Genomic DNA, 25,391 nt, shown 5'->3' with positions numbered 1-25,391 from the left:
AATCGTTCTCGAAGAAGGTTAATCATTTTCCGCACCGTTTCTCTTGCTAATCCTAGAAAACTGGCTAGACAAAACTTGGACAGCTTGCAACTTTAATTACAATTAGCTTTTCGGAGCGAATCGTCAGGGAACCATAATCGAGTCGATCCGCTAACACAAGACGCATAAGGTGATCAAATTACGTGACTCGCCCTATACAAACGCGAGTCGAGAATTAAACCTGCGTAACCTACATTCGCGTATTATTTCCGTCCCGTTTCATGCTCCAGATTTATTTATCCCTCGAAGTATCAACATGCAATTAAGGATCACCCTGTACGCGTGGCGACGTCACGCGAAGCCAAATGACTACTTCCAGCACGAAGCGCAAACCTCCCTTCCGCTCTGAAGAGCATCGTTGTCGACGATGAGACTTCGCGACCTCCTACAACGCTCTCCACAGGCTCGCTCTCGGAGCAAACGAACTTGGAATCGCTTCTCTAGGGGCGTGAACCATCGAGTGGCTCCAGGTCAAGTTTGGAACCTTTTGACGTTTCCAGGTTTGAGAGCTGGAATTTCGTCTACTCTTCTACGGGAGTAAAAAGATTGAATTTCGCTCCGTATCGATCGATCTTTCGCGTATCCAATTCGAAGTAGGCTATAGATCGTGGCGAGAGGAAAACAGTCGCTGCGTGGGAGTGTATCAACAAGTTTCCAAACGAATCGTACAGAAAGACGACAGACCCACCTGGAATTGTAGTCCACTCTCCCTCCTGGGAGTTAACGCAACAGTCTGTCATTGTCGAAGCACCATCCTTTCAGACCTCTTTCCGAGTACAATCCTCGTTTCTTCATGAATCTTCCCAAATGCATCTCCATCCTTTCAGACTCGTCTTCGTTCACGGTTATCCGCCCTATTACGGCGATTTTCATTCCCCAACAGCCATTTCCATCGATCGGTGAAGACTCTCCTACAAATCCGGATAAAAGTTCGCCACGTACTCTCGCTTAGTACCCTCGAGCTCCCTTCGAAACTCGAATTCAAGAAACGAAGGGGGTGAATGTCGGCAAGAGTGGTCCCGTGAAAAGTACCCCAAAGATTCGTTCCAAAAACCGAAGGAGCGCTCCTCGCCATCGGAGCTCGCACAATCGGGCACCCCGAGAGGACGGAGCAGCCGTGATCTCGATCGACGCGGCACGGTAAGGGTAGGGAAGGGGTGGCGGATGGCATCGCGCAGCTGCGGCAGCGGTGGTCGACCGGCTAACGGAAGGAAGGCGTCAGTGAACGGGGGAGCACGGGACCGAGAACGCTGTTCCGCGGCATTCGTACAGTTCCCGTTACCCGTGCTGGGTTCCTGCCGCGTGCGCGGGTGGTTCGTCGTCGCGGTCGTCTTCCGGAGTGTCGGGGAACCGAGGGTTCGCATCCGAGAGAGAATCGGGGCTGGCGTGAATTCGTGTACGAGACCAGGTGCCAGAGGCGGGGTCACGGAGTAACCGAGAGTCGTCGACGCGATATAAGGCGGACGTCGGAGGCGTCTAGGGCGAGAGGGCGTGCGGGAGGAGGGCGGGAGGAGGGGGGGAGGAGGGCAGGCGACGGGGAAGGATGTCGATGCGCCGCCGGTGGTCGGTTTCGGGGGTTGACTCGCGCCGCGGGGGCGATGAGCGCACTTCCCTCCGCCCTGAGACTGACCTGCTGCCGTTCCTGGCTCCTGCTGATCTGCCTCGTTCTCTGCCTGGTCTCGAGCTGCAGCTGCACACGCCAGGATCGCTTGACCCGCGGACTACAAGCAGGTGATGACGTGCGCGGCTCAAACTTCAACAACGACGACGAAGACGTCGATCTCTACGACGACGACGAGGACTACCTCGAGGAGAACATCACTGCGGGTGAGTGTTTCCGCCCAGGATCGATCTACCGTGGATTTCCTGCTCGGAAACCATGGTGTCGGGTGGCGCTCCACTGGCTGCCGACACCCTGCCGAGGATGGCGTCGATGGTGGTAACGATTTTGGGAGGGATACCTCGGTTGGAGAACCGCTGCGATGGTACAGAGAGTGCACGGAATAACGCGAACGCCTGCGGAGGACACCCTGTATGGGAACGAGCCACTATTTGGTACTGAACGTACCCTTTGGTACGGCACCTATCCTCCTTGGGAATAGATTCGACCGTCCAATGGTGTTGGAAGTGTTGGTGCTAGTGTTAGGGAATCCTTCCGCTTCGTTCCTCGATATCACAGTGACTCGAAAGTTGTCTCGATGTTACTTGAATCGGGTGACTGTTGAGGACGTCGAAGATCATCTTCTTACCCGATATACGGACGGATTACGAACCTAAGCATTCAAAATACTCGAGTAACCACGGTAACACGACGACGGGGTCGGCTGAATGTCAGGGTACGGCCGCCCCGAATCGTCCCGCAGCACCCTCGTAATCGCGCCCATGTTGTGGCTCATGCTGTGGGTGTTCGTATCGTTTTGTGCAACCCCTGTATATCGGTACGAGACGTCGATGGGTGCCACCCGTTGAAGTTTTCACACGGTTGAAAATGGAACGAGGAGTTTGAAGAGTTGTTGACACGCGCGTGGGCGGTGGAGATGAAACGAGCGTCGCGAGTCTGCGGTAGAATCGCAAAGCGTGCGCGCAGAATTGCTGTTCTAGAATCGAAGGCGAATCGCGTCGAGGGTTAATCGAAGCACCGCGACGATCATGGGAATTTATTTAGTCGTCGAGACGAACAGGAACACCCCTTTAGCCGTGAGGTTTCGAATTGTTATGATTGAAATGTTGGAACGATGTTAGGAAGTGACTGTACAAGTTTGTGCAGTAACTAGGCGATTGGATCCGTGATGAGGTAGCTTCGGGTCCACAGAAGGAGAGCAAGATAGTGTAGAAAGTCCAAGAAGTCTAGCGTATTTGAGGCGTACTTGCTTAGTCACGAAAAGTAAACATCGAAAAAGTACGGAATTGTCCTTTATTAGCTGCTAGATGGGGGATCGTTCTTATCGCCAAGTTCCAGGCTCCTCCTGTTCAAGGCAGGGCTTGTTAGTATAACCTTCTCTTCTATACAAACTCGAGAGAATACATATCCCGCTGATAGGATCTGTATCTTTCAGCCTAAAAGAAGTCAAGGTTTGAATAATGGAAAATATCAAACTTGTCTCGAAAGTTGTCCGGCGAGATCCATTAGAATTGTTCTCGAATTTGGAAACTCCTGCGAATAAATGAGCCAACTAACTCTCTAAGGACTACGTGAACTCCCGAATGGAGGGCACGTTTCTGAATCGTGCTCCCGTCGTATATTTTAGCCCCGTATACCGGCGCCGTTCGAACGGCTAGTTTGTCCCTCAATCGATACACGCCCTTTATAGGAGGAACGTTATCTTATTTTCTCGCGAAACAAGGACGATCGAACCGGACGCGTGTGTCTCAGGACTCTTGCCTCGCCTTCTTCGCGCTTGCTCGATAGGAACGTGCAAACACTCCGAAGAGAAACCTTCAGCCAAAGAGTAAACAGTCGCGTTGTCCGTGTCGTTGTCATCGTCGTTCAATCGAGACGTTTGCTCTTCGCTCGATACACGAGCTGTTCTCATCTTTCGCTAAATTTGCATGTACAGGTACCCTCTTCGAGTTCGAGAAGTACGCAAACCAAAGATGCAAAGATTGGCGGCAAGATTGGTGCCAGCTAAATGGAACACGCTGATCACGTTTTCACAGTTTTCGATAGTTGTTAGCTGGCATTCTAGAGCACGCACGTTTCGAATAAAGAATACTTCGACTTTCGCTTCTTCGCGGTCGTAGATCTTAAGATCCTATCTCTTTAAGAAATTCCGATGACCATTGCTTTTGGCACTATTGTCACGAGCGATCTTTTAGCAGTGACGCTTGTTTACATCACTGCCGCTAAAGGGTGCATCTCTAGTAAATAACAATGCCAATCGAAAATTAATCCAACTGCAATAATTCTCAGTACTTCCCCTTACAAATGATCCTTGCATGTGGATGTCCTTGGATCGATCCGAACTCTCGAGCTCCGATTGACGATCCTCGCAATCGAAAATCTCTCCGCGGATGTTCAAAGGGAGGTTCGCAGCATTGGTAGGCAAACTCGCATTCTAACGAGTCCTCGACATCTCTCCAAGCTCTATGCATCGTAGTCGCAATTATGCAAATTCGACGCACGAAACTGGGTCTGACAAAGCGGAGGAAAACAAATATTACGGCGTTTCAGAGTCCACAACTGCGCTTGCGTTTGGCGTCAGGGATGTTTAAGGGATGACCTGTAGGGGCCAGAGGCCATCAAAGACTAATCTAAGGCAATTTGATGTATTCAGGCACGAGAACTAAGGCCTCTGATGTCTACTTCCTTGCAGGGAACAACGGGTTAAGTTTTCATTCTCTCGCGTTTAAATAACACTAATTAATAGTACTGGGAGGAGAAGTTTCTCCCAGATGGAAATTGAAGATGACGATCTCGAGAACTTCGCTGGTGTTTTGATAAATCCCAAGGACTTGCGCAAGGTAAATGTTTGAGTTCTAATGAGCGACCTCTGGTAGCCAAAGTATAAATAGAAGAGCTTGGGACCTTGCATTTTTGATGAAACGTGCTTAATTTTTCTTTCGCCTTCTCGATCCATTCGACGATACCATCATGGTATCCGCAGCCTGGGGATCTGGAAAATTTTAACCCAGCACTGGGTGGCTTGCACGACCGAGGAACCCGTCGTTCTTGATTTTCGCGCCAACCACGCTGCCGGTATTGATTTTAATGGATGCCGCAAGCTCTCTCGGTGTCCGCGTGTGGGAGTTGTGCACACAGCCTGCAGCTGCGTGAGATTCAAAGAAAATCTCGACTATCCCTCGCCCCGTCGCCGTTCCCAAGAGCGAGGAAAAGGTTAACGAAGAGATTTCGTGCGTCGTTCAACCCCTATTTTCGTGTCCGAGTCGTTCAGTCGAGTTCCACTTGGGGGCTGCTCGGTTAGTGGCGTGAAACACCGGCGAATCGCAACCCCCCGAATTGCACCTTCTCTGAACCGTAATCGCGGGGTTGATCTGCATAATTATTGGGGCCGCAGAGGACTCCTCGTAAAACTGGAACACCCTGTTCGATGGTTGAGCAATTCCCTTTCACTTGGACAGTGCAAGACGAAACGTTCTTAGCAAACCTGGCACGATACAGTGCGCATTTTTTAATGTTCATTTCTTGGTTCCTTTCTCACTGTGCATTTACAGTTAATCCCATGAATATTCGCACCCTCTATGTCCATTGAAGAAGTTTGACTGAATTAAATAATAGTTTTGATATTACCAAATGAATTTCTCATTATAAATACGTATATGAACAAGCTTATACATGTATACAATCGAAGAAGTTTGTTTGAATTGAATAATAATTTTGATATTATCAAATGAATTTCTCATTAGTAAATACGTATATGAATAAGCTTATACATGTATACATTTATATATACATCAACATATTTATACAAACATGCACTCGGAAATATCAAACATCTTACGTTTAATTTAAACAAATTTCTTCGATAGACATAGAGGGTACGAATATGACTGTCTGTATTTATTTTAGATGACGTATAAGAGAATATAAAAGGTTCGTTAAGACTGTTTTATGTTTGACTGTTCGAGGAACGCCAGCAGGATGCGCGACGAATTCTGAATTCCTTATTCGAATTAAGAGTAATAGAAACATTACGCATGCGTTCCACGTGTCGTCGGGCAACGTAGGCAGGAGAGGACGTCACATTCGAAAAGTCACTCTACTCCGAGCTATGCCGTAAACTGGAGTTCTTGGGGAGCCGTGTACTCGCTGGTAGAAATACGTAACGAGGCCGTGGAAACTGTAGGGGGTGAAAACTGTAGCGCACCCGAGTAACGGGAGTCAAAATCTCAGGGGCGAACTTTTGTATGATTTTTTGTACTTTTAAAAATATCGATTTTCCGTGCCACCCGAGTATGCTTCATGAACTAAATGTAGACTCGCTACGTAACAATCTAATAAATGGTGCGTTTAGAGAAGACGGTATCGACGGTGCTGGTTACTCAAATATATAGTTTTGAAGACTCGCGACTAGGATCAGAAGTTTTTCGAATATATAAAAGAGCAAAGCGATGGGAACTTTGAAACGTCGTCGATGTTTGCAGACTCGCGGGAGAACGAAGGGGCAAGGACAGCGATAGAAAAAGCTTCCCCAAGGTTCTGAAAGTGCCAACGTCGTATCAGCAGAAATCACTGCCCCAAGTCGGCATTTATTCGACGCAGTAAGCTCAACCCGATTCATCCGCAGGTTGAGGGATCGATCGACCCGACTGCCGTGACCGGAAGTTTCTAACGGAAGCCTAATTCCTACCAAAAATGACGATTCAGTAAATATCGTCTCCTCTGTTGTATCACCGATAACGTGATATTTTTTTTATTTCCGTAGCACTCGTGGAAACATCGCTCGGATAAAGCTCGAATAAAATTTCGTCCATCACTGCCGACGAGTGCCTAAAACGAAATGGTTCCGAACGAGCTACATTCGCGAACGTTACGAAAGCCCCAAAAATGTCTTCCTGGGAAAAAGTCGCCTAGCTCTCTGGCGGTTACAGTTTCGAGGAAGCTTAATTAGGAAGCGGAACGACGCGATGTCGCGGATACGCTTCTGAACGCTCGCCAACGAAGTTAATGGTTGTTACCGCGGCTCCTTAACGCGAGCCACCCTGCGAAACATTTAATAACGATGTAATACCGTAATTAGGGTGAAATCGATAGTCGCCTGGCACTTTGCCCGACCCTGGTAACTCTGACCAAATGGCGCAATTAACGGGCGAAAACTTAGCGCGCTAATTCCCCAAAACAAGGGAATCGTACAGATAAAATATATCAAATACCGTTTAGGATAAATGTACCCCTGGGTATGCAGCATTAATGGATACAGGGGAGATATTTATAGTGTCCGCGAGATAAACAAAATGTGGTATACATGACTTCGGGGAATTCTGACAAACAAGGGTAGCGGATATCCGAATCGACGAAATTGATATAGAGGGCGGACGCTTTCGTTTGCCTCCGGAGATGCACGCGGAGACGTCAAAAGTCTTTTGACGGTAAAGTGGCCTGGATAGTGAACCTAACAATGGTTCGTCGCTTCATTAATCGTGCAACGTGTATGTGAGGATCGTTTAGAATGGCTCGACAAACAGACGCCCGTAACAAGGGCCTGTAGCTGCGCGTCGAAAGAGAACACAAAGACGCGTATCGGAACGGAGAGCAGTTGAAAAGGACTGACGCTCTTCATCGACCGTCTAAATGATATTCGAAGAAAACGAGGGAAATATTATAGATTCCATAGATGTATCAGAAAATCAGGTTATCAATGTTAAGCCACCTACAGCCTAATAGATAATATAGATAGAGCCTAAATAGATAGCCTCTTTACGAGACACCTCGAGTTCTAGACGCTGTGGCTATTGTTTACTATGATTAATGCAGAGGTGGTGATGTTTGAAAAAAAACAAGGGAAATTCATAGATTGCACAGATTTATTAGAAAACCAGGTGTCGGATATCGCTTAGGTGATGTTTGAAAAAAACAAGGGAAATTTATAGATTGCACAGACTTATTAGAAAATCAGGTGTCGGATATCGCTTAGGCTAATCTGCGCTTTCGTTACTTTAGGTTAGTCGATACTTTTTATTTTCATAGGATAGTAAATATTTTTAAATTTCAAACCTAGTCATCCGTCCGTACACCAACTACGACCCTTGTACCCTTACTCGCCAACTTCGAATAATACGTCTGACCTTAATATCCAACGATCCTTATTGGCCCTTCCCCTTTTATTCCCACCACCTTCTAAATCCGTAATCCAAAACCTTTAAAAGCACAGTAAACTCTTCCCGCGAGCTTTTTGTTACTCACATTTAACAGAAGTAGAAACGCAGCGGTAATCTAGTCTTTAAGTACCAGTCGTAGTAGAAACCGAATATAAGCAGTAAATCGGAATCTAACATAAGGTTATCAATAGACTGCGGATCTTTATGCATTTGCAATTTGAATGTGCAAGAACCTGCAAAATGCAAACAATACGCAAGAATATAAAAAAAGATTAAAAGTAAAGTTCATGTTATAATATTTGCAGAATAAAATAAATTCCTATTTGGGTTCCATTTTTGTAGGCGCGTTCGCGAACATTTTATTTTGCATAAAAATCCGCGGTCTAGTTATCAATGTTACCCCACTTACTCGATAACTTTCTATACGAGTCACTTAAATATCCCCTACCGTCCAGGATTATAAAATATTAGGTGGACTGGAAATTAATGTCGTTTCTGCGAATCTCGATGCTTATTTATCATTCATCAGCTCATTGATTTTTATCGATCTGGCATCGAAAATTTGCGTACTATGTAGATGGCAAAAAGCTATCGATTACGAGAGTTGTTACATAATTGATTACAAATAGAAACTTATTACGAATGTATTTGTTTGAATCGAATATAAAAGAAATGACATTACTTTTCGGTCCCCCTAGTAGACAGCTTATGAGATATCTCCTTATGAGATATCTCGACTTCTAAGACACCCTGCCTATTGTTTGCCAATGATTAATGCAGAAGTGGTGCCTTCTAGGAGAGGGTTTTATTATTGACTCGAGAGTACGAGCGTGCTATTTTAAGGAACGTCGTGCATATTTGATCTACTATCGAGAAACGTCGTATATAATTCAACAGGCTATCGATTTATCCTCTTTCCAGCGAAGGGGCAGTACCTGGGCTCGCCGTGCGATGTCTCGTGCAATCCGGAACTGCTGCACGTGTTCTGCGACACGGTCACCGGTCACTGCGAGTGCGAGAAATTCTATCCAGTTCGTCTTGGGCCTAGCAAAGGATGTGCCAAACGTATGTAGCACGGTTTGAACGTGATCGTTCAACTAGGTCGTTCCGATACAAAAAAAAAGAAAAAAAAGAAAAGAAAAGAAACTCCATGGTAACGCGGACAGCGAGACGGGAAAATAAACGTCGACGGAGAGACAGAGGGGAAGTCGGTGTTCCCTCGCCTTTAAACGATTGTTCGACGCGTCGTGAAAGGACGTTTTGTGTTTCAACGCGTCCCTCCATAGGGTCGATTCGACAACGCGTCCGCGAATTGATTCGTTTGCCTGTTCATCGAATCGCTTGTCACCCGATGAACCTGGTAATCCACGTATCAAGGTTGGAACGAACGTTCCCAGCCCGGCTGATTCTTTCCGATGTGAAAAACAATCTTATCGCGTAACTGCATGCATTGCCCTAACACTTTACCGACCAGTAACGTTTCGACATACGTGTTACTTCGATTTAATAATATTGTTTAATTTCATAACATTAGTATCATACATAATTTATTTTATCCATTAGAACCGTTTTATGAATTATATTTATATTAGGTCGTCCCATAAGAAACGTACCCCTAAGTGTTATAAGAAAAAGTAATCTCTTTCGTTTTACAATATTATTCCATCTTTTCGACACGGTCGTTATACACTCGCTATAAAATTTCTGTAGTTTTTTTTTTTTTTTTTTTTTTTTTTTTTAATTAAATACTAGTATTTCATAATTCGCATAATAATGGGAGCAAACAATGGGATCGTACCATCTCAGTAATAAATAAGAAAGTATCGCACTCGATTATTCATACAAGTTTATGGAGTTAGTAAAAAGGTTCGAGAGGCTAATATGAAATGGAATTTGTGAATTTTTTTGGGGTGGATAATCTTTTCTCATTGGATATCGTTAAGTACGTCTTAGACTCTAGACTTTTATCTATCGATTCTGTGAGTTTCATTTGAAAGTAGTTAGAATTAAAAATGTTCCAAGCATTCGTAAACACTCTGTATCGAGAACTTCGGTTCCAATCCGATACGTCGTCTTGTTCGCTTTCTCGAAACTCGTCTCGGGGGGCCTGAACGTGACCCTTTCGTTGAAAAACTACAAGCCTCAGTTTTGCCCAAAGCTATCAATCGAGTTCTGAAATATCAGAGCAATCGAAGCTCGAAAGCACCCTGGAGAGTAATGTCTAAGGTTCCACGTTACCAGTTGAGGGTTGAAACACTGGGTAAGATCAACGAGACGCGGCAGTGGGACACCAGAGAATTAAACGAGCAACCGGTTTTCCAGCCAAAAGACTCGGGGAGCAATGCTTCTATCGCGCGACATGCACTTTTTCGGATCAACATGCGACCTGCACCCAGGTGCAGCACAACGCCGTGTGCGACTGCGAGGAGGGCTATCATAGGGTTGCCTTGTCCAGGCCTAACAAGAAGGTGTTCTGCGCCGAAGGTACACCATGCCAACTAATCGTCAAACCCATTAACACGTTCCTGAAATTCCAAACCAAACCGCATCCTCCTGATGAAACAAATTCGAGAACTACCCCTTTAAACACGTTGATCGCCACGTCACATATAGACCACAGTTCTTTACACTGAAGTACGAAAAAAAGAAAGTGATTCTGAATGTTTAGCAACAAAAGAAATGTACTTAAATGAAATTCATGGATTTTGATGAAGTTATACAAATAAATAGCCTCCAATAGTCTAAATAATATTCAATCCTAGTAGAAATTTTCAAGAATATTTCTATGGCCGTCAACGTGTTAACATTTCCCTTATAAATTCAACAGCTGACGCCCCGAACCGATGTTAGGATGGAATCAAGTGTATTCGTTATAAATTAAAATTTCTTCTACTCGGGGAATATTTAAATAACCACGGTATGATCCAGTGTTCGAAGACTTTTAAGAAAGTACGAATATTAATCCGAAGAACGCTCGGATATTAGCGAAGACCAAATTTCCGTGTCGTGACCAGAGAAGATAATCAGGTGACCCATTTCGAGCAGAACACTCCGTGTACTCGACTTGATCCCATCCCTATCTATATCGCAAGTCCCTGGCGAGCTTTCATTCTCTTCCAAAGTGGTTATAGATCGAAAGCCTGGAATCGCAATCTGTTGGCAGATCTGGTGCTGATAACTACGGATGTTCCGACCCTGCTCTGCATAGCATCGGGAATAGCGATATTCACGGCGATGATATGCTTCGTGCTGAAGTTATTCAGCCGTGCGAGATACTCAAGGCCGCGGCACTATGCCAACGCGAACCACGCGCCGCCCATGCTGTTCTCCAGCGACACGGGTGAGTACTTGTGCAACAGATCGACGTCCCCTCGTCGAAAATCGATTCCCTAACTGATTCGAGATCGCTGAATTTTAACCCTTCGCGGTTCTACCAAAACTCTAAGCCGATCTAAAATCTGACAGGGTTAAGGCGTACGGTTACCCAAATACGGGGCAATATTTGTGAATTTTTCACGTGCAAAATCTGTACCGTGGAAAGTTCAAATTTGGACACATGAATACATATAGCTCGAAGTATGTCGCGTGAATTTTGCATCGGGAAACATCGGAAAATGGCGTCGCATCAGCTCCATATTCGTCATAGCTCCTCCGAGTATGTTTGCAATGCGACTCGGGATTGTTCGATCGCCTACAAACATTTTTCGATGCAAATTTTACAACATATACTCCAAACTATATATATATATATATGTTGTAAAATTTGCATCGAAAAATGTTTGTAGGGGATCGAACAATCCGAGTCGCATTGCAAACATACTCGGAGGAGCTACGACGAATATGGAGCCGATGCGACGCCATTTTCCAATGTTTCTATCTATATACATATGTATTCAAAATTGAGCTTTCTGCGTTGCACAGTTTTCACGCTAAAAATACCGAAAATTGGCTCGTTTTTCGGAGGGTCAAGGCAGTTACAGGCCTTAACGAGGTAATCCCAAATAAATTCGCCGCTCGATAGGCTAACCTTGCCTCTGATCGCTCCACCAACTTTCCCCAAACTGTTCCATATTCCGTTACGACGTTATCCTTCCCTCTGTAGAATCGATAACGTTAACTATCGACGAGGAACTCTGTCACCTCCGAAGCTGTCTATTTTCAGTTCGTCCTAATTCGTTTGAAGAAACTTTGAGGGGACGCGTTAACCGTTTGCACTCGAGAGGTGACTCTCAGTCACTACTAGGCTTCGCGCAGCAAATCTACCAGCAATAATGTTTCTTTAGGTTTCATTTCTTCGGACCACGAAGTCTCAGTAAAATGATTGTCGGTGAGTTCAAGGCGACCCGATTCTCAAATCTCAAATTAAAGATTACATCTTGGAAGTCGATCGAACCTTAGTTAATACAGATTCGTGACGATAGAATACTGAGAGAGCATCTCGAGTTGCTGGTAGATACTAGAAAAAAAAAGGACTCGAGTGCAAAGGGTTAAATTCAAAGAAGAAGAAGAAGAAGAAGTGCTGTGCTCAATTCGAAGTGAAAGATAAAATAACCTGAAACAACCTTATTAGTAGAGCCTTGGTTGAACGAAGAATTTGTTAACCCTTTGCACTCGAGAGGTGACTCTCAGTCACCATTAGGTTTCACGCAGTGATGGGCAAAACCCTAGGTTTCGAATAAATCTGTAGTTTGCCGATATGTTTGTCTCGTTTCCTCTTTTGAACATTTTCCAGAGAAAGAAACGAGCCAAAAAAATTGGCAAACTTCAGATTTATTCGAAGCCTAGGGTTTCGCCCATCTCTGGTTTCACGCAGCAAATCTACAATACCTAATGTTTCTTTAGGTTTCATTTCTTCGGACCACGAAGTCTCAGTAAAATGATTGTCGGTGAGTTCAAGGCGATCCGATTCTCCAATCTCAAATTAGAGATTACATCTTGGAAGTCGATCGAACCTTAGTTGATACAGATTCGTGACGATAGAATACTGAGAGAGCATCTCGAGTCGCTGGTAGATACTAGAAAAAAAAAGACTCGAGTGCAAGGGGTTAAATACAGCTCAAGTCCTAGCAGAAACTCTGGAGGCAAACCTAAAGTCAGAGATTAACCCTTTACTACGCCCTCTATTATAGGTCCATGGATTATATTACTCGAACCACGCAACGAGGCCTACAAAGCTTCCCAAAAAACAATGATCCCATAGAATTCTTCCAGGGGTATTAATTTTGCCACTTGACAAGTAGTGGGAACGATGCCTAACGATCTATAATCGACGAAACTCCAACAGGTATTCCACTGACACTCCACGGCGGCCGACCATCGTCGCGCGCGAGTCAAAGAAGCAGCACCGGAGGACCGTTGACCTACGCGTTCACCAGGAGGCCTAGCAGCGGCGGTAGTCGCGGTCCGTTGGTACCAGCGTCGAGAGCAGGTGCGGCACGTGCCGCCGCCATCTTGCTTATATCGTGCCACCTGCAGGCGACCAAAGGCGGGAACAAGCATCGACGTACCCTTAGCGACGTTGCTGAGGGATCGTCCGACGGCCTCGGTAGACGATCAACGATCTCTTTCTAACTCTTTCGTTGTCTGTCTTCTCTTCTCTCTGTCCGCATTACTTTCACACTTTGTACACCACCTCTGTCCGTTAATCTTCCTTTTCTTCTTCTCGTTCGAATGATTCGTTCTTTGGCCGTGTCTTCCTTCTTTCTTCTTCCGTCATCCACCGCGAACTGGTACCCGACATCTGACGCATCGAGGAACCCGCGCTTTCGCGAGGGAATTCATCAATTCTCGCTATTTTCAAGGCTGACAAAGTCTAACAGAGTCGCGCAGCCGTCAGAGCATCGGACGACAGTTCGCCTGGTAGGGTTGCCGCACATCGACGAGTTTAAACGAGACGGTTCTGTGCCTGAGAGGCTAAGGCCCTATATGTGTGTGTGTGTATGTGTGCGTGTATATGTATATATATAAAGCCTTAGCTAAGGCCGCAAAGTCCTTCTTCTCGGGTACAGAATTGCAGAGCAGAGAGGGGATCGTCTCCTTATATGTTTGTACAGTGCATGTGTCACGCGATCCAAATACGTCAATTTGCAGCGAAAAACTTTAAGTAGGACGCAGGAATAAGCATGCGATCGCAGGACCGTCCTACGAGAACTAGGCCGCGTGGCAACCCTGCCGCGCTACCATATCCACTCCTTTCTGAGTATCTGTCAAACTAACTTCTCGCTCTTCTGACTATCTTTTCTCTCATCCCGCCCTACGCGAGTCGCCTGCCAAGCGGGCGACGCCGATGACGAAGAAGAAGAAGATGGTGTGGTGGTGCTTCGTACCATGCCGTTGTCGCTGTTGTGTCGTAGTTGTTGTTATTGATACTTAGCGTCCCCCGTTCCAAAACCCTCCGACCGCGTTTCCCGACTTTCCTCGATCGCGGTCCTCGCAGTCGCGTCAGAAAACAAATTTTCCAACTGTCAACGGGGACTTCGAGGAAACGAGGGAAACGCGGAACTCCGACTTTCGTTCACGTTCCCGGACACGAAGAGGCCACCTCTCTCTGTTGTTTGCCAACAATTAGAACGTTGCTTTTCTATTCTTCGATGAAAGAATAAAAATTCTTTCGTCGCCCGACGATGACCAGTTGCGGTGCTACCTAACGTCAACGACAACAACAAAAAAAAAAAATGAAAATATTTCGACTATCCGCATCACTCTTCACCCGTGTCTCACACAATCACCCCCTCCCCCTCCGAAAGATACCACGGTACACATACGTGTGGCATTCGAAATGTGAACACAAAAGCCTCTACATTCACGTGAATATGATTATAATGTAATGTCCAGTAATAAAGCGCTGCACGAGTGTGTTACGAGATAGCAAGATGGCAGCGGCCGATTTCGTTGCTCGTTAACGAACGAACGTTCTCTGGTAAGACGTAGAGAGACACGAAATCTTTACGCACTAGCTAGCTCGCTGCACACGCACGCACAAAAATCAAACGGCGTCGGATCGCATGCGATGGGCCCGGCTTTCCAGACGACACTTCAATCATTAACGAACACGACCACGAAACGAGGTTGAATCTTTCAATTAAGCTTCGCCGTTATGTTCTCGACGCTACTTATTTTGCCTGCCACGACAGCGAAAAGGACGACGAAACCGCTTGTTTGCTAATTGGAGACCGCCTACGACGTGGTTTGTTTGCTATTATACTCTTCTATTACACGAGACTCGTCTGATAGTCGCGACAGTTACGCGTTTCTTGTCGCGAGTCCTCCATGATTGAAGACTACGAGACATGTAACAACTAGGCTATTGTTTCGCTTCAGCTTGTGTTTCAATGGCAGAACGTCCCAACAAAGGAAAGATTTCACTCGATTCCAAAGAGGTACACGGTAGGCCTGCAGAAAACTCGGATGTTTCGAGTTGCTCGCGAGCCGAGTCGAGCTGAGACCCAGTTTTCGATCCGAGTCGAGTACTCAGAAGAAACGAACAGCTCGAAGGGACCTAGTAGCTCGGACAGAAGCGAGCGGCTCGAAAGAACCGAGTAGCTCGGGCAGAAGCGAGTTGCTCGAAAGAACCGAGTAAAGGTCGATTCAGACTATAAGAACTACTCGGTTCTTTCGAGCTACTCGGTTCTTTCGAGCTACTCGCTTCTCTCCGAGCTACTTGGTTTGGTCCGAGCCGCTCGCTTCTTCCGGGTACTCGACTCGGACCGGCCACTCGAGCCGAGTAAGACTCGGCTCGCCTTTTCCGAGTACTCGAACAGCTCTAGTACACGGATTGTTTCGTTAGATGTGCTTGCTAGAAGAAGAGTAAACTTCCGCCTTTCGTGCTTTACTCGTTGTTACCGGGGCAAAATCAACTGTCTGCACAAGGACGCCATCCCCCACCGTATCGTTTAACTACCCCCACCGTTTCATCCCTCGTTCGCGCCAATCAAACGCTCCCTCGAGTAGAGGAACAAGTAGGCGACGCTGAAGTGGGAAACGTCCTTCGACGTTCAGTTGACTTTGTCCCGAGTATAGCTGTCTATATGCAACGGAATGCACATGTGCACTGTCATTCTTTCTCTGTCTAGCTGGATTTTCTGTCGCCTTTTGAATGCGCCGTTAATCAATAAAGACTCGTAACGAGGCGCCTCAATTAGGAACACTTGAACAGCTCGCGAGTAGCCGTACTCTGCGCAAATGATATACATGTAACTTCGATAACCCCTGACTTTATAAATTTCACCGTTCACACGATGCAATGCGCTTTTATTTGAATGGAATACGGTTTGAAAGGGCTTAGCGAGCACAACGATTAAACGCTCGCGGTTTCCAGCTTGAAATCATTTCCAGAGCTCCGCGGAAGTATTTCGCGGCGGAACGTATTATTCAATTCATTTCGACCAAGTACTTTCGCGAAATTTCGAAGATGGTCTCGAGTCGGAAATGAAACGCGTTTAAATATCGAGCTTCTCGAGAGCTTCCGAAACGTATTAAAAAACTTCTTTTCGAAAGTCTGCTGTGTTAGACGCTTGTAGCTGTCCCCTTCCCTCCCCCCGCCCCCCTCTGTTATGAGAACTGTTATTGATTAGTGAGGAAAAACTCTTGTGAACAGACCGCCTGCATTCGCTTTCGCGCGTGTGCTCGCTAAAGAAATACGCTTTTCATACTCCGCGCGTCACGAATACACCAGCAACCCTCTTTCACTCTCGATAACAATTTTTACACGACAACAACCTTGCACGGTCGTTCGAGATCCCCGATAACCGAACACACGGAATACTTTTCTCCGAATACGGGAATTTTTGCACCCACCCCTTGGATACATCCCCCGTGCTGCTATTTTAATCTCCGTACACGATTCCTCAAGTTTCACTCTCGTCTCGCGTTTTCTCTATCTCCTTCCTCCCCTTGGCTTTGAGACAATCGAAGCGAGAAGAGAGCTATCGACGCTCTCGACGCGCAGCATCGGAGTGCGATCATCGAGCTTGCATTCTCATCGGCGAAAAAGTACCGCGGGGCTGGGACTAATCAAACATTCTTAACTCTTTGCACTCGGATGTCTTTATTAGTGATTAGGAGACTTTATTAGGAAACTTTATCAGTGATTACACAGGATGAACTTATGGGAGCGTAAAATTTGTAAAAGTGTACGATTCGTTGAAAAAGGTTTCTAGTCAAATATCACGATAAATTAGAACCAAAATCTGGTACATGTATTAAGATATATATAATGTATAATATGAACTTGTGTTACATGAAAAAAGAATGTGCGAATATTCTACACCTTAAAAATGCGACAAAGAGCATTTATATAAGAAAGTAAGATGTGGGAACATGTTTTGTATGACACGGTGCAATTTGTGAAGATAAACAAGAAAGCCTAAGATTGCAACTTAAGAGATGGAAACTATCAATGCATATCTATGACTGTTTCACAAATTATCACATATTATAATAGTATAAAACGTCGACTTTTGACAGAAATATAAATGTTCCTCGATGTCTAAAGATTCATATAAGCTCAAGTATCGTTACAGTTTTCAGTACAGATTTCGGTTTGCGCATTCTATAACGAAATAGCTCCGAGTGTAAAGAGCGAATTATTTTAAGCGATCTTAAACAATTTTCTCTGTTTCGAGACTTAAATACTTCCTCTTCTTTTTACAATATTTTATTATCAAGTTCACATGTATCTAGACTGTAAAGGATCATCGTATATTATCTTATATCTTTGTAATTACGATACTTAATAACGAGTGGTCCCTAGCCCCACGGCCCGAACTGATACCAACGATGTAGATAAACGAGAGTCACGCTGGTACATTTCGAATAGTCGAGCAGACGCAATTAGAGTCCGTATTCTGAACGACATCAGCCTAGGCAATTAACTCTTAGCGTAGCGAGAGAGAATAGGGACGTTCGTCGAGGAACATCGAACTCACCTTTCACCCTTGTTTCCGATAGGTTCTCGTCGTCCTAGCTTAACCTCGGTTCACAGTTCTACGTCCTCGGCGCGTAGTTACAGCGCGCGACGCCTCGAGAAGGAAAGGAACGAGAAGGAGCAACGTCAGGCCCTGCAGGAGCTGAAGCTGGCCAAACAACGGGAGCAACATCAACAACAGCAACAAGTCGCACCCACGCCCAGCCCTAGGACGCCTCACTCTACGGACGAGCTGCTGCCCTCCGTGGAGGAAGGGAAAGAGGTCTTTTACAACGAGGTATCTTGCGAAGAGTATACAGGGTGTTTCTACATAACCGTCCCATGAAGACTCGCCAAGACTCGCCATGACTCGCTGTCTCTCTCACGTAGACTCATTGGAAAGCTATTATTTTTCTCACTTTTTTCCCCTCTTCGTCGTGTCACGTTTCCAAGAAGACAATGTACGACGCACTAGTTACTTCGTTAAAGTTTAGAAACTCGAAAAGATCAAAGCAAACATCACCCAACGCGCATCCGTGTAAACACGTAATCTACTAGAGTCGATCAATGATCTCGAAATGACTCCGAAAAAATTGAGAAAGTCGGTTAAAAAGTACGCGTATCCCGTGCTAGAGCCCTCTTGCGAAACACCCTGAATAGGATATTGTAGACGCGCGAGAAGAGCGCCGCGAAACCTAGAACGTTTGAAAAGCTCCGGAGCCTCGTGAAATAAGCGAGTTTGCGACGCTCTTTCTCTCGCGCGCTTATAATAGTCGCGAGTTTAAAAACCGCCATCACGAACCGTCGGAGATCATCGTGCCCTCTGATCGCAACGTTTATTACACGTCAGCAGGTGCCGACGACATCGGACGCCATCGAGGAAACGCTGGTGAAAACGACGGCGGTGACGACGACCAACGTGAACCCGAGCATATTCGGGGAGATGACGCCTGTGACGACCTCGACAACGTCCATCTTCGAGACGAACATCGCGCCACGGGCCACCGGTGACATTTTTCAAGTGTAGTTAAGAACCAGAGCCGACCAGAAAATGGACGGAACACGCGATACCGCGAGACTCGAATCGTCGACGGAGGCAGTGAAACCAATCGCGTCTCGTCGCGTCACCGTCGAGAGGCGAGAACCAGTTGCACACACGCCACACAATTCTAAACGAAACGACGCCCCGCGTTTGAACGGCCAACAGCCACGAGCCTAGGGACCGACCAACGTGGAAAGCGTTCGAGGGATCATCTGGAACCGGAAGTCACGGACGACGATGGCGCTCGAACGATAACTGTAGGTCAGAGATGGGCGAAACTCTCGAGGCAAATTTGTCGAACGAGGAAGAAATAAACGATTTTAATGACTAGGTCCAAGGAGGGATCACAATCTCATTGTTTCGTTAACACTTTACCGACCGGTAGCCGATTAATCGGCTTTTTGTCCTCAACGTTCACCGTACAATATTTAATTGGATACTATGGCAACTAGCGAGTACCTGTTACTTTGAATCGAGACACTAGTTTTTCTTATTCAAAAAATACCGTTGTATCAGTGATTGGCAAAACCCTAGGCTTCGAATAAATCTGAAGTTTGCCGATGGGTTTCTCTCGTTTCCTTCTTTGGAAAATGTTCAACAGAAGAAACGAGACAAACATATCCGCAAACTTCAGATTTATTCGAAGCCTAGGGTTTTGCCCATCGCTACGTTATATGGATTACGGTATATTATATCAATATTAAACTCAATTATAATAAATAAAATAAATATTGTTTAATACTAATATCACGAAAATAAAAGATTTTATTAAATTTGATTATCTTGTAATAACAGAGTGAGTACAATTTTATCTGAGAATAAGAAAAACGCATGTATTCCCGCGCGACAGTAGTCGAAACAGAGCCGGCGCCAGAAAAAATCTGCGGCCCAGTGGCCGGTCAGAAGGGCCTAGGATGTCGAATCGCTACCGGTCGGTAAAGCGTTAAGAACTCGTTGACTTTATCGAATTAGTACATCGTTATTTCGTGTAATCTTTCCTTTTCTAACACTTTCGAATGATTTTACGTCGACCGAGAGCATTCGTTGCTTATTATCGAAACAAACTTTTGCCCATCTCTGACGATACGAGGGTAGAAATGGCAGAAGGATCGTTAAAGCTGAAATTTGTTCGAGCCACGCGCGAAGGCCTAGAAGAATTATTTATTCTAAAAGATATATTTTTAAATACCTAGGTGCGGGAGGTACTTAGACGCGGAGCCAGCTTTCTGAAGATGTCAAAGTGGAAGTGATTAGAGAGGACGCGTTCGGCTGTGAATACGTAACATTCAGGAATGTACAAGAGTATGTAAAATGTCGTCGTTACGGGTACACCGAATGGTAACTGACTACGTGCCGTGTGTTTAGGGGCCGAACGAGGTTTCACGCAGGTTTTGAGTCAGCGTTCCTTCGCTGGGAATGTGGCAGGACTCGAACGACACATTTTAAATATCGAACTCGCGATATGATTGAAAATATATTAGAAGCGTTTACTGTACCGCAAGGAACAGCTTTATTTTAACTACAACAATTATTGCGTCGAAGAATCGTAACGCAACTGTACACTTGCAATTCCTTCCATAAATTTTAAATCAGCGTCGAGTCGTGCCACTTGGCAGTCGAGGATCGACGAGTGACGAGAAGGATGACACATTCGGAATCATTTTTTACGGCTTAAATTTTTCAAGCATTCACGGATCATTGGTTCGTCGGTGGGATTTTTTTACGAAGATTCAGGATACCTTGAGCGTAAACGAGCGATCGAACACAGAACAGAAATCAAACTTCTCCGATTTACACTTGGATGTTCGGTATGATAAATACTCCGTTACGATTTACTTACATATCAGTGAAATATCGATTTTTTGCTTTCCCCCGCAGAGTTGGACTAAAATTTCGAATAAATTCAGCCCCCCCCCCCCCCCCGTCTCGGGGATTTTTACTCTGTATTCGTTAGTCGAAACGAAGTTTACCCGACTCTGTTTCTCGTGTCGACAATTTCTTGTGTCGACCGGGCTAAATCGCGATACCGAACTTGCTAGTTCTCGTTGTGTTAGTAGAGTATCTCGTCCGACGTGCAAATTCTAGATCTTTCCGATCGAAAGATCGACCAAAACGTTCGCAAGAGCCGAGTGTTTCTGGAAATTCTACACTAATTTCGCGTCGTAAATTTCTACACGAATCTTTTGCAACATCTACAGACAACTAATTGCTAAAATTAAATCACATATCAGCGACGAATTAAAACGATTCGAATGCAGAACAGATCCAGACGCAAAGGAAACGAACAAGGAACGTTTCGTTGGAAACGTGCAACGTGAAATGTTTTTCTCTACGACTCCTCGATTGGACGTGCAGGATGATTCAAAAGCGGTATCACAATCAGCGAGCGCAAACCGAATGAAAATACATGTAGCTTTCGGGAGCGTTAATCTATTTTTTTTTTTTTTTGCAATTCGAAAACGTTAGAAGATCGATACACTGTTTCGTTAGTATCTACAATGAAGGATGACACGAAATCAATCCTCGTAATAGCAAAGCATACTTGCTAAAGTTGCGTGTATATTCACTTCGAATCTAAACCGTAATCGCGACGGCACAAATCAAATTTCGCGACGCCATTTTTGGATCGCCCTGTGCACATATGTAATCATAAACCGCGCATAGTGGCATTAAATAGAAACAAAGAGTATTCCTAAGAGATGCGATAAATGTTCTGCGCCAAAATTAATCTAAACGTCGCTGGGACGTACTCGAGGAAAAGAATAATAATTAAAACGCACCTATATCAACGTACATTCCGTCTCACGTGAAGATACCGACGCGTTCAATCGTTTCGTTTGCTCGAACGGAATTTGCTGCAATAGAGAAGCAACTGGCAGGGCATTCTCGAGGCGGTCGAGGCTAAATATACCTCTAATCTTAGACACACACAAACACACACACACACACAAAAGAAGACAGAAAACAGAAAATAAAATATCGAAAAGGTGCTTCGACGCGTCGCGAAAGATAATGGCGGCGCGTCATCGGACTCGCGAAAATCGTGCAAGTGCCACAACATCATTAAAAGTAACAAATTTTTCATTCCTTATAACTGACGACAAAACACTGATTTATTCGAAAACTTCGTTTCCAAATACTCCTCTAGTTACTGAATTATTTATCGCGAGTCGACTCGTTCGGTACATCGTCGAAATTACGAAATTAAATATTTCTCAAACCACCAGGTATTTTACGGTCGACCGTCACGAAACATCGCGTTCTTCTTTTACAGATCTGTGACGTCTCTAAATAATTGTTCGCCAAGTTTCACCGTGGCACACGATTTTCTCGAGTCGCTCGGCTCGCCAATGTAAATCGTAGTGATAAAAATCGTTAAAAATGAAATTATATATATTATGTAAAAAATATATAAAATACGTAAAATACGTGAGAAACGATCACGCACGAGGGGCTGTGTTGGATTTCACGTGGAGGAACGAAAGATGCCTGCCTAGAGCGAGAGCAAACAAACGTGTATCGACGTCTCGTGTTCGAATAATTGCGCTGCCTTTCCCGATAAAAATAAATTTAACAAAAAAGCACACGCGCACACACACGTACACACACATACAGGCCGTTTTTAAACATGTGGGGCCTTTTTTGAGAGTCTTCGCGAATCTTCGCGCCAACGGAAATCAAAAATCCACTTGCCATTTTGCGATCTGGGGCTTCCTACATTTCGATAACGAACCCTCCCGTCGCAAAATGTTAAAGGGCTCCTCGATTTGTATCGATGCAAAGACTTGAACCTCGAAAATGCTCCCACATATTTGGAAACAGTCTGTATACACACACGCACACACAAACAAACAAACATAAAGAGCAAAAAGAAGTAGAGAGACGAAAGAGTCTTAAGGAACATTTTGCGCGTATTCTACGCGACTCCACGTATTAAATACTCGCGAGCGAATCTTATCTTTATCACTTTAAAGCGACCCGAACGGAACTGAGGCGCGAACACGCGCACGATTCCCCGTCGAATCGATCGCGATCGAAACGATCTCCGTCGGCGTTAAGCGAGTAATTAAACAGAATTATATCGTCGCAGCCCGCATAAATATTATTCCGAACTAATCGACTCGACCCGCCGCCTGATTTATAAAAACCAAAGAAATATAAATAAAAATGAATGGTCGATGTTCGCCAGCGTTATCGTTTTATTCCAATTTTAAATGTTTACTGTATGATAAAATTGTAATATAGTCGTTGGGCAAATAAAGCTCGTTTTTCGATATAAGTATCACATATATGCACGTTGCAGAACCTCACACGACGTATCCTCGATAAACAGCCGATCGATGTGGAATTTTTTTTTATAATAAACATCAACATGGAACTACATTTTAAACTTCGTTTCGTTTCGTGAGAGACGGCCAGGTCAGGTCGATATCAATTTAGCTAATGAACACACTCTTCTCAGGGTTAATAAATTTCAAACATTTTCTTTAAATTTTCATGAGTCCCCATATCGCCACAATCTGAATCTAACAACGGAAATTGTGAACTCACGATCTACCAGCAGAACACTCCACGGTGCTTTAAGACCAACACTCCTGGCCAAGCGTGAGCGAGCAGAGTACACGGATATCCAACCTAATTCAAACTTGGAGCTTTACTACTCAACTAGTACAGAGTTTTATAACAATTTCATTTGCTAAGAAGTATCTTTCAAAAGTGCGTGAAAAAGTTTCAAATTAAGTACAAGAATGAAAGAAGACAACCAATCGAAACCAGAACGAACCCTACGCCCCATAATGTTCGTCTCCTGGCTCCTGGGCGTGGGCGTCGCAAGGCCCAAAAAGTGTCCTAAAGCGATCACTATGATCCTCCACGCACTCCACTTCGGCGTGTGCACGGTGACCGTTGCATTCGCCGCGATAGACTTCGCAGACTTCCACGAGGTGTTCTCGAGCGATCTATTCGAGATCATGTACTGCGTGAACGAGGTAATCCGCCACGTTTCGGCGTATTACTATGTCTGCCACGTGATACAGCACTACGACAAGTGGCCTGCATTGATGAAGAAGATGGAATCGTTGGATCAACACATCGGTACAGAGCTACCGGTCAATGAAAAAGCCGTCAGGATCAAGCAGATCCTGGCTGTTCTGGCAGTCTGTTTGCTAGGTAGGAGTAAACTCTGACTAAAGCTCGAAGTAAAAATTCCTGGAGTCATCAAAGTAACTTCTTTTAACACGTCGAGTGCCAGGCTAATAATCGTGAAAATTCCTATGCAACTAAAATTGCGTTTCTATGCAATTAGAAACGACATAATTTAACATCTGTGGAAACATCTCACTTTCAGAATTAATTTATTTATTCCTCAGTGTAGATCCTTGTCACCCATACGTGGCGATCAACGTGTTAATTGTTCCTGATTTTGATTGCTGTCTTGTCAGGTCCTGTATCGCTGACAGCGCACGTTGTCTACTACTACTTCACAGCACCCGATCAGATATACGCGTCCGATTTGCTCCTTTATTACACGATTGCGCAGACTTTGGCGAACAGTTTCGTGTTCGATATCATCGTATACATGATCTGCCAGCGATTCAGGTCGATCAACGCGACGATCGAGCGAATGGATGAGAAATTAGGCGCATCTTGGACTGCCTCGAAGATTCGGAGGATCAGAAAACTCCACTCTGGCACGTAGACGAATTTATTCGTGGACTCGTCGCGTTGCGCTTTCGATTTATTTCAAAGACTATCTCTTTGCAGAAGCATGCTCCGTGGTAGGGACGGTTAACGAAATCTACGGTATAGATCTCCTGTTGTGTTCGACGAACGCGTTCGTAACGGTAGTCGCGAAGCTCTTCAGGATCTACATGAGCGCGAAGGAACAGCAAAGTGGGTTCATTGTCTTGAACAACGTCATCTGGTTGATCTACGGTCTCCAATTCGTTGTGATGTGTTGGGTGTGCACGTTGACACATCGAGAAATAAATAAAATTGGCCTCTGCATAGAGGAGTTCGCGTTGAATACACAACACTCGTCCAAGTTTAATAGATTGGCACCCTTCAGGAGCTTTCGACAAAAGGAACCGACATGGTTGGAGGTGTACAATGATCGATCCGACCTGTATCGATACGCGGTGAATCTAAACGGTCTTGGAATGGAGAGCCTTCCGAGAACGGACTTCGATCGCGACTGCGTTCGAAGCGAGACCAACGATTTTATTTTACAGTTGCAACTATGTCGCGTTAAATTCACCGCCTGCGATTTTTTCGAAATGGACAATTCCTTACTGACGAGGGTAAGTATAATTTAAATATCAATCTTAATTTCTACTTGTGGGGAATGTTGATTTCGCGACACTGTTTTCAGTTTATCAGCGTTATCACCACGTACCTGATCATTCTTGTACAGTTCTACGAAACCAAGGAGCACAAAAATCGTTGAAGTCTCAGTGTTAAATTATTGGCGAGTATTCTAAAGTAAAACGTATTCATCGTCGAATTTTAGTCTTTAAAATACAAATTTGGAAATATGAATCTAATTGTTAGTTATTAAATAGTAACTGTTAATATAGGTATTAGTAAGTGCCTCTGGCAACAGGCAACCAGCTCCGACTCGCGCGCGCAATG

At 45.0% G+C, this 25,391-nt stretch overlaps 2 protein-coding genes across 6 annotated transcripts; both read left to right on the top strand.

Moving 5' to 3' along the window:
• Positions 1-1,266: 1,266 nt before the first annotated feature.
• LOC128874998 (uncharacterized) lies at positions 1,267-23,040 on the top strand. Of its 5 annotated transcripts, none has more exons than XM_054120264.1 (7): positions 1,267-1,866; positions 8,737-8,880; positions 10,138-10,299; positions 10,979-11,155; positions 13,100-13,243; positions 17,764-18,017; positions 18,570-23,040. In XM_054120264.1, exons 1-7 carry the CDS (start codon positions 1,638-1,640, stop codon positions 18,744-18,746), a joined length of 1,287 nt encoding a protein of 428 aa, XP_053976239.1. In that variant the 5' UTR covers positions 1,267-1,637; the 3' UTR covers positions 18,747-23,040. The 5 variants fall into 5 exon arrangements, with proteins under 5 accessions (XP_053976239.1, XP_053976238.1, XP_053976237.1 ...); XM_054120263.1 differs by having other exon boundaries at positions 13,100-13,360; positions 17,764-18,002; positions 18,573-23,040; XM_054120262.1 differs by having other exon boundaries at positions 13,100-13,360; positions 17,764-18,002.
• Positions 22,976-25,389, top strand: LOC128875230 (uncharacterized). The gene is made up of 6 exons (XM_054120619.1): positions 22,976-22,984; positions 23,065-23,155; positions 23,517-23,930; positions 24,203-24,451; positions 24,525-25,060; positions 25,132-25,389. The coding sequence occupies exons 1-6, from the start codon at positions 22,976-22,978 to the stop codon at positions 25,204-25,206; spliced, it is 1,374 nt and encodes a 457-aa protein (XP_053976594.1). The 3' UTR covers positions 25,207-25,389.
• Positions 25,390-25,391: the final 2 nt, after the last annotated feature.

The sequence above is a fragment of the Hylaeus volcanicus genome, chromosome 4, assembly GCF_026283585.1.
Source record: "Hylaeus volcanicus isolate JK05 chromosome 4, UHH_iyHylVolc1.0_haploid, whole genome shotgun sequence".
Lineage (NCBI taxonomy): Eukaryota > Metazoa > Arthropoda > Insecta > Hymenoptera > Colletidae > Hylaeus > Hylaeus volcanicus.
The sequence above is the reverse complement of the archived record's forward strand: the minus strand, read 5'-3'. Positions and strand labels throughout refer to the sequence as shown.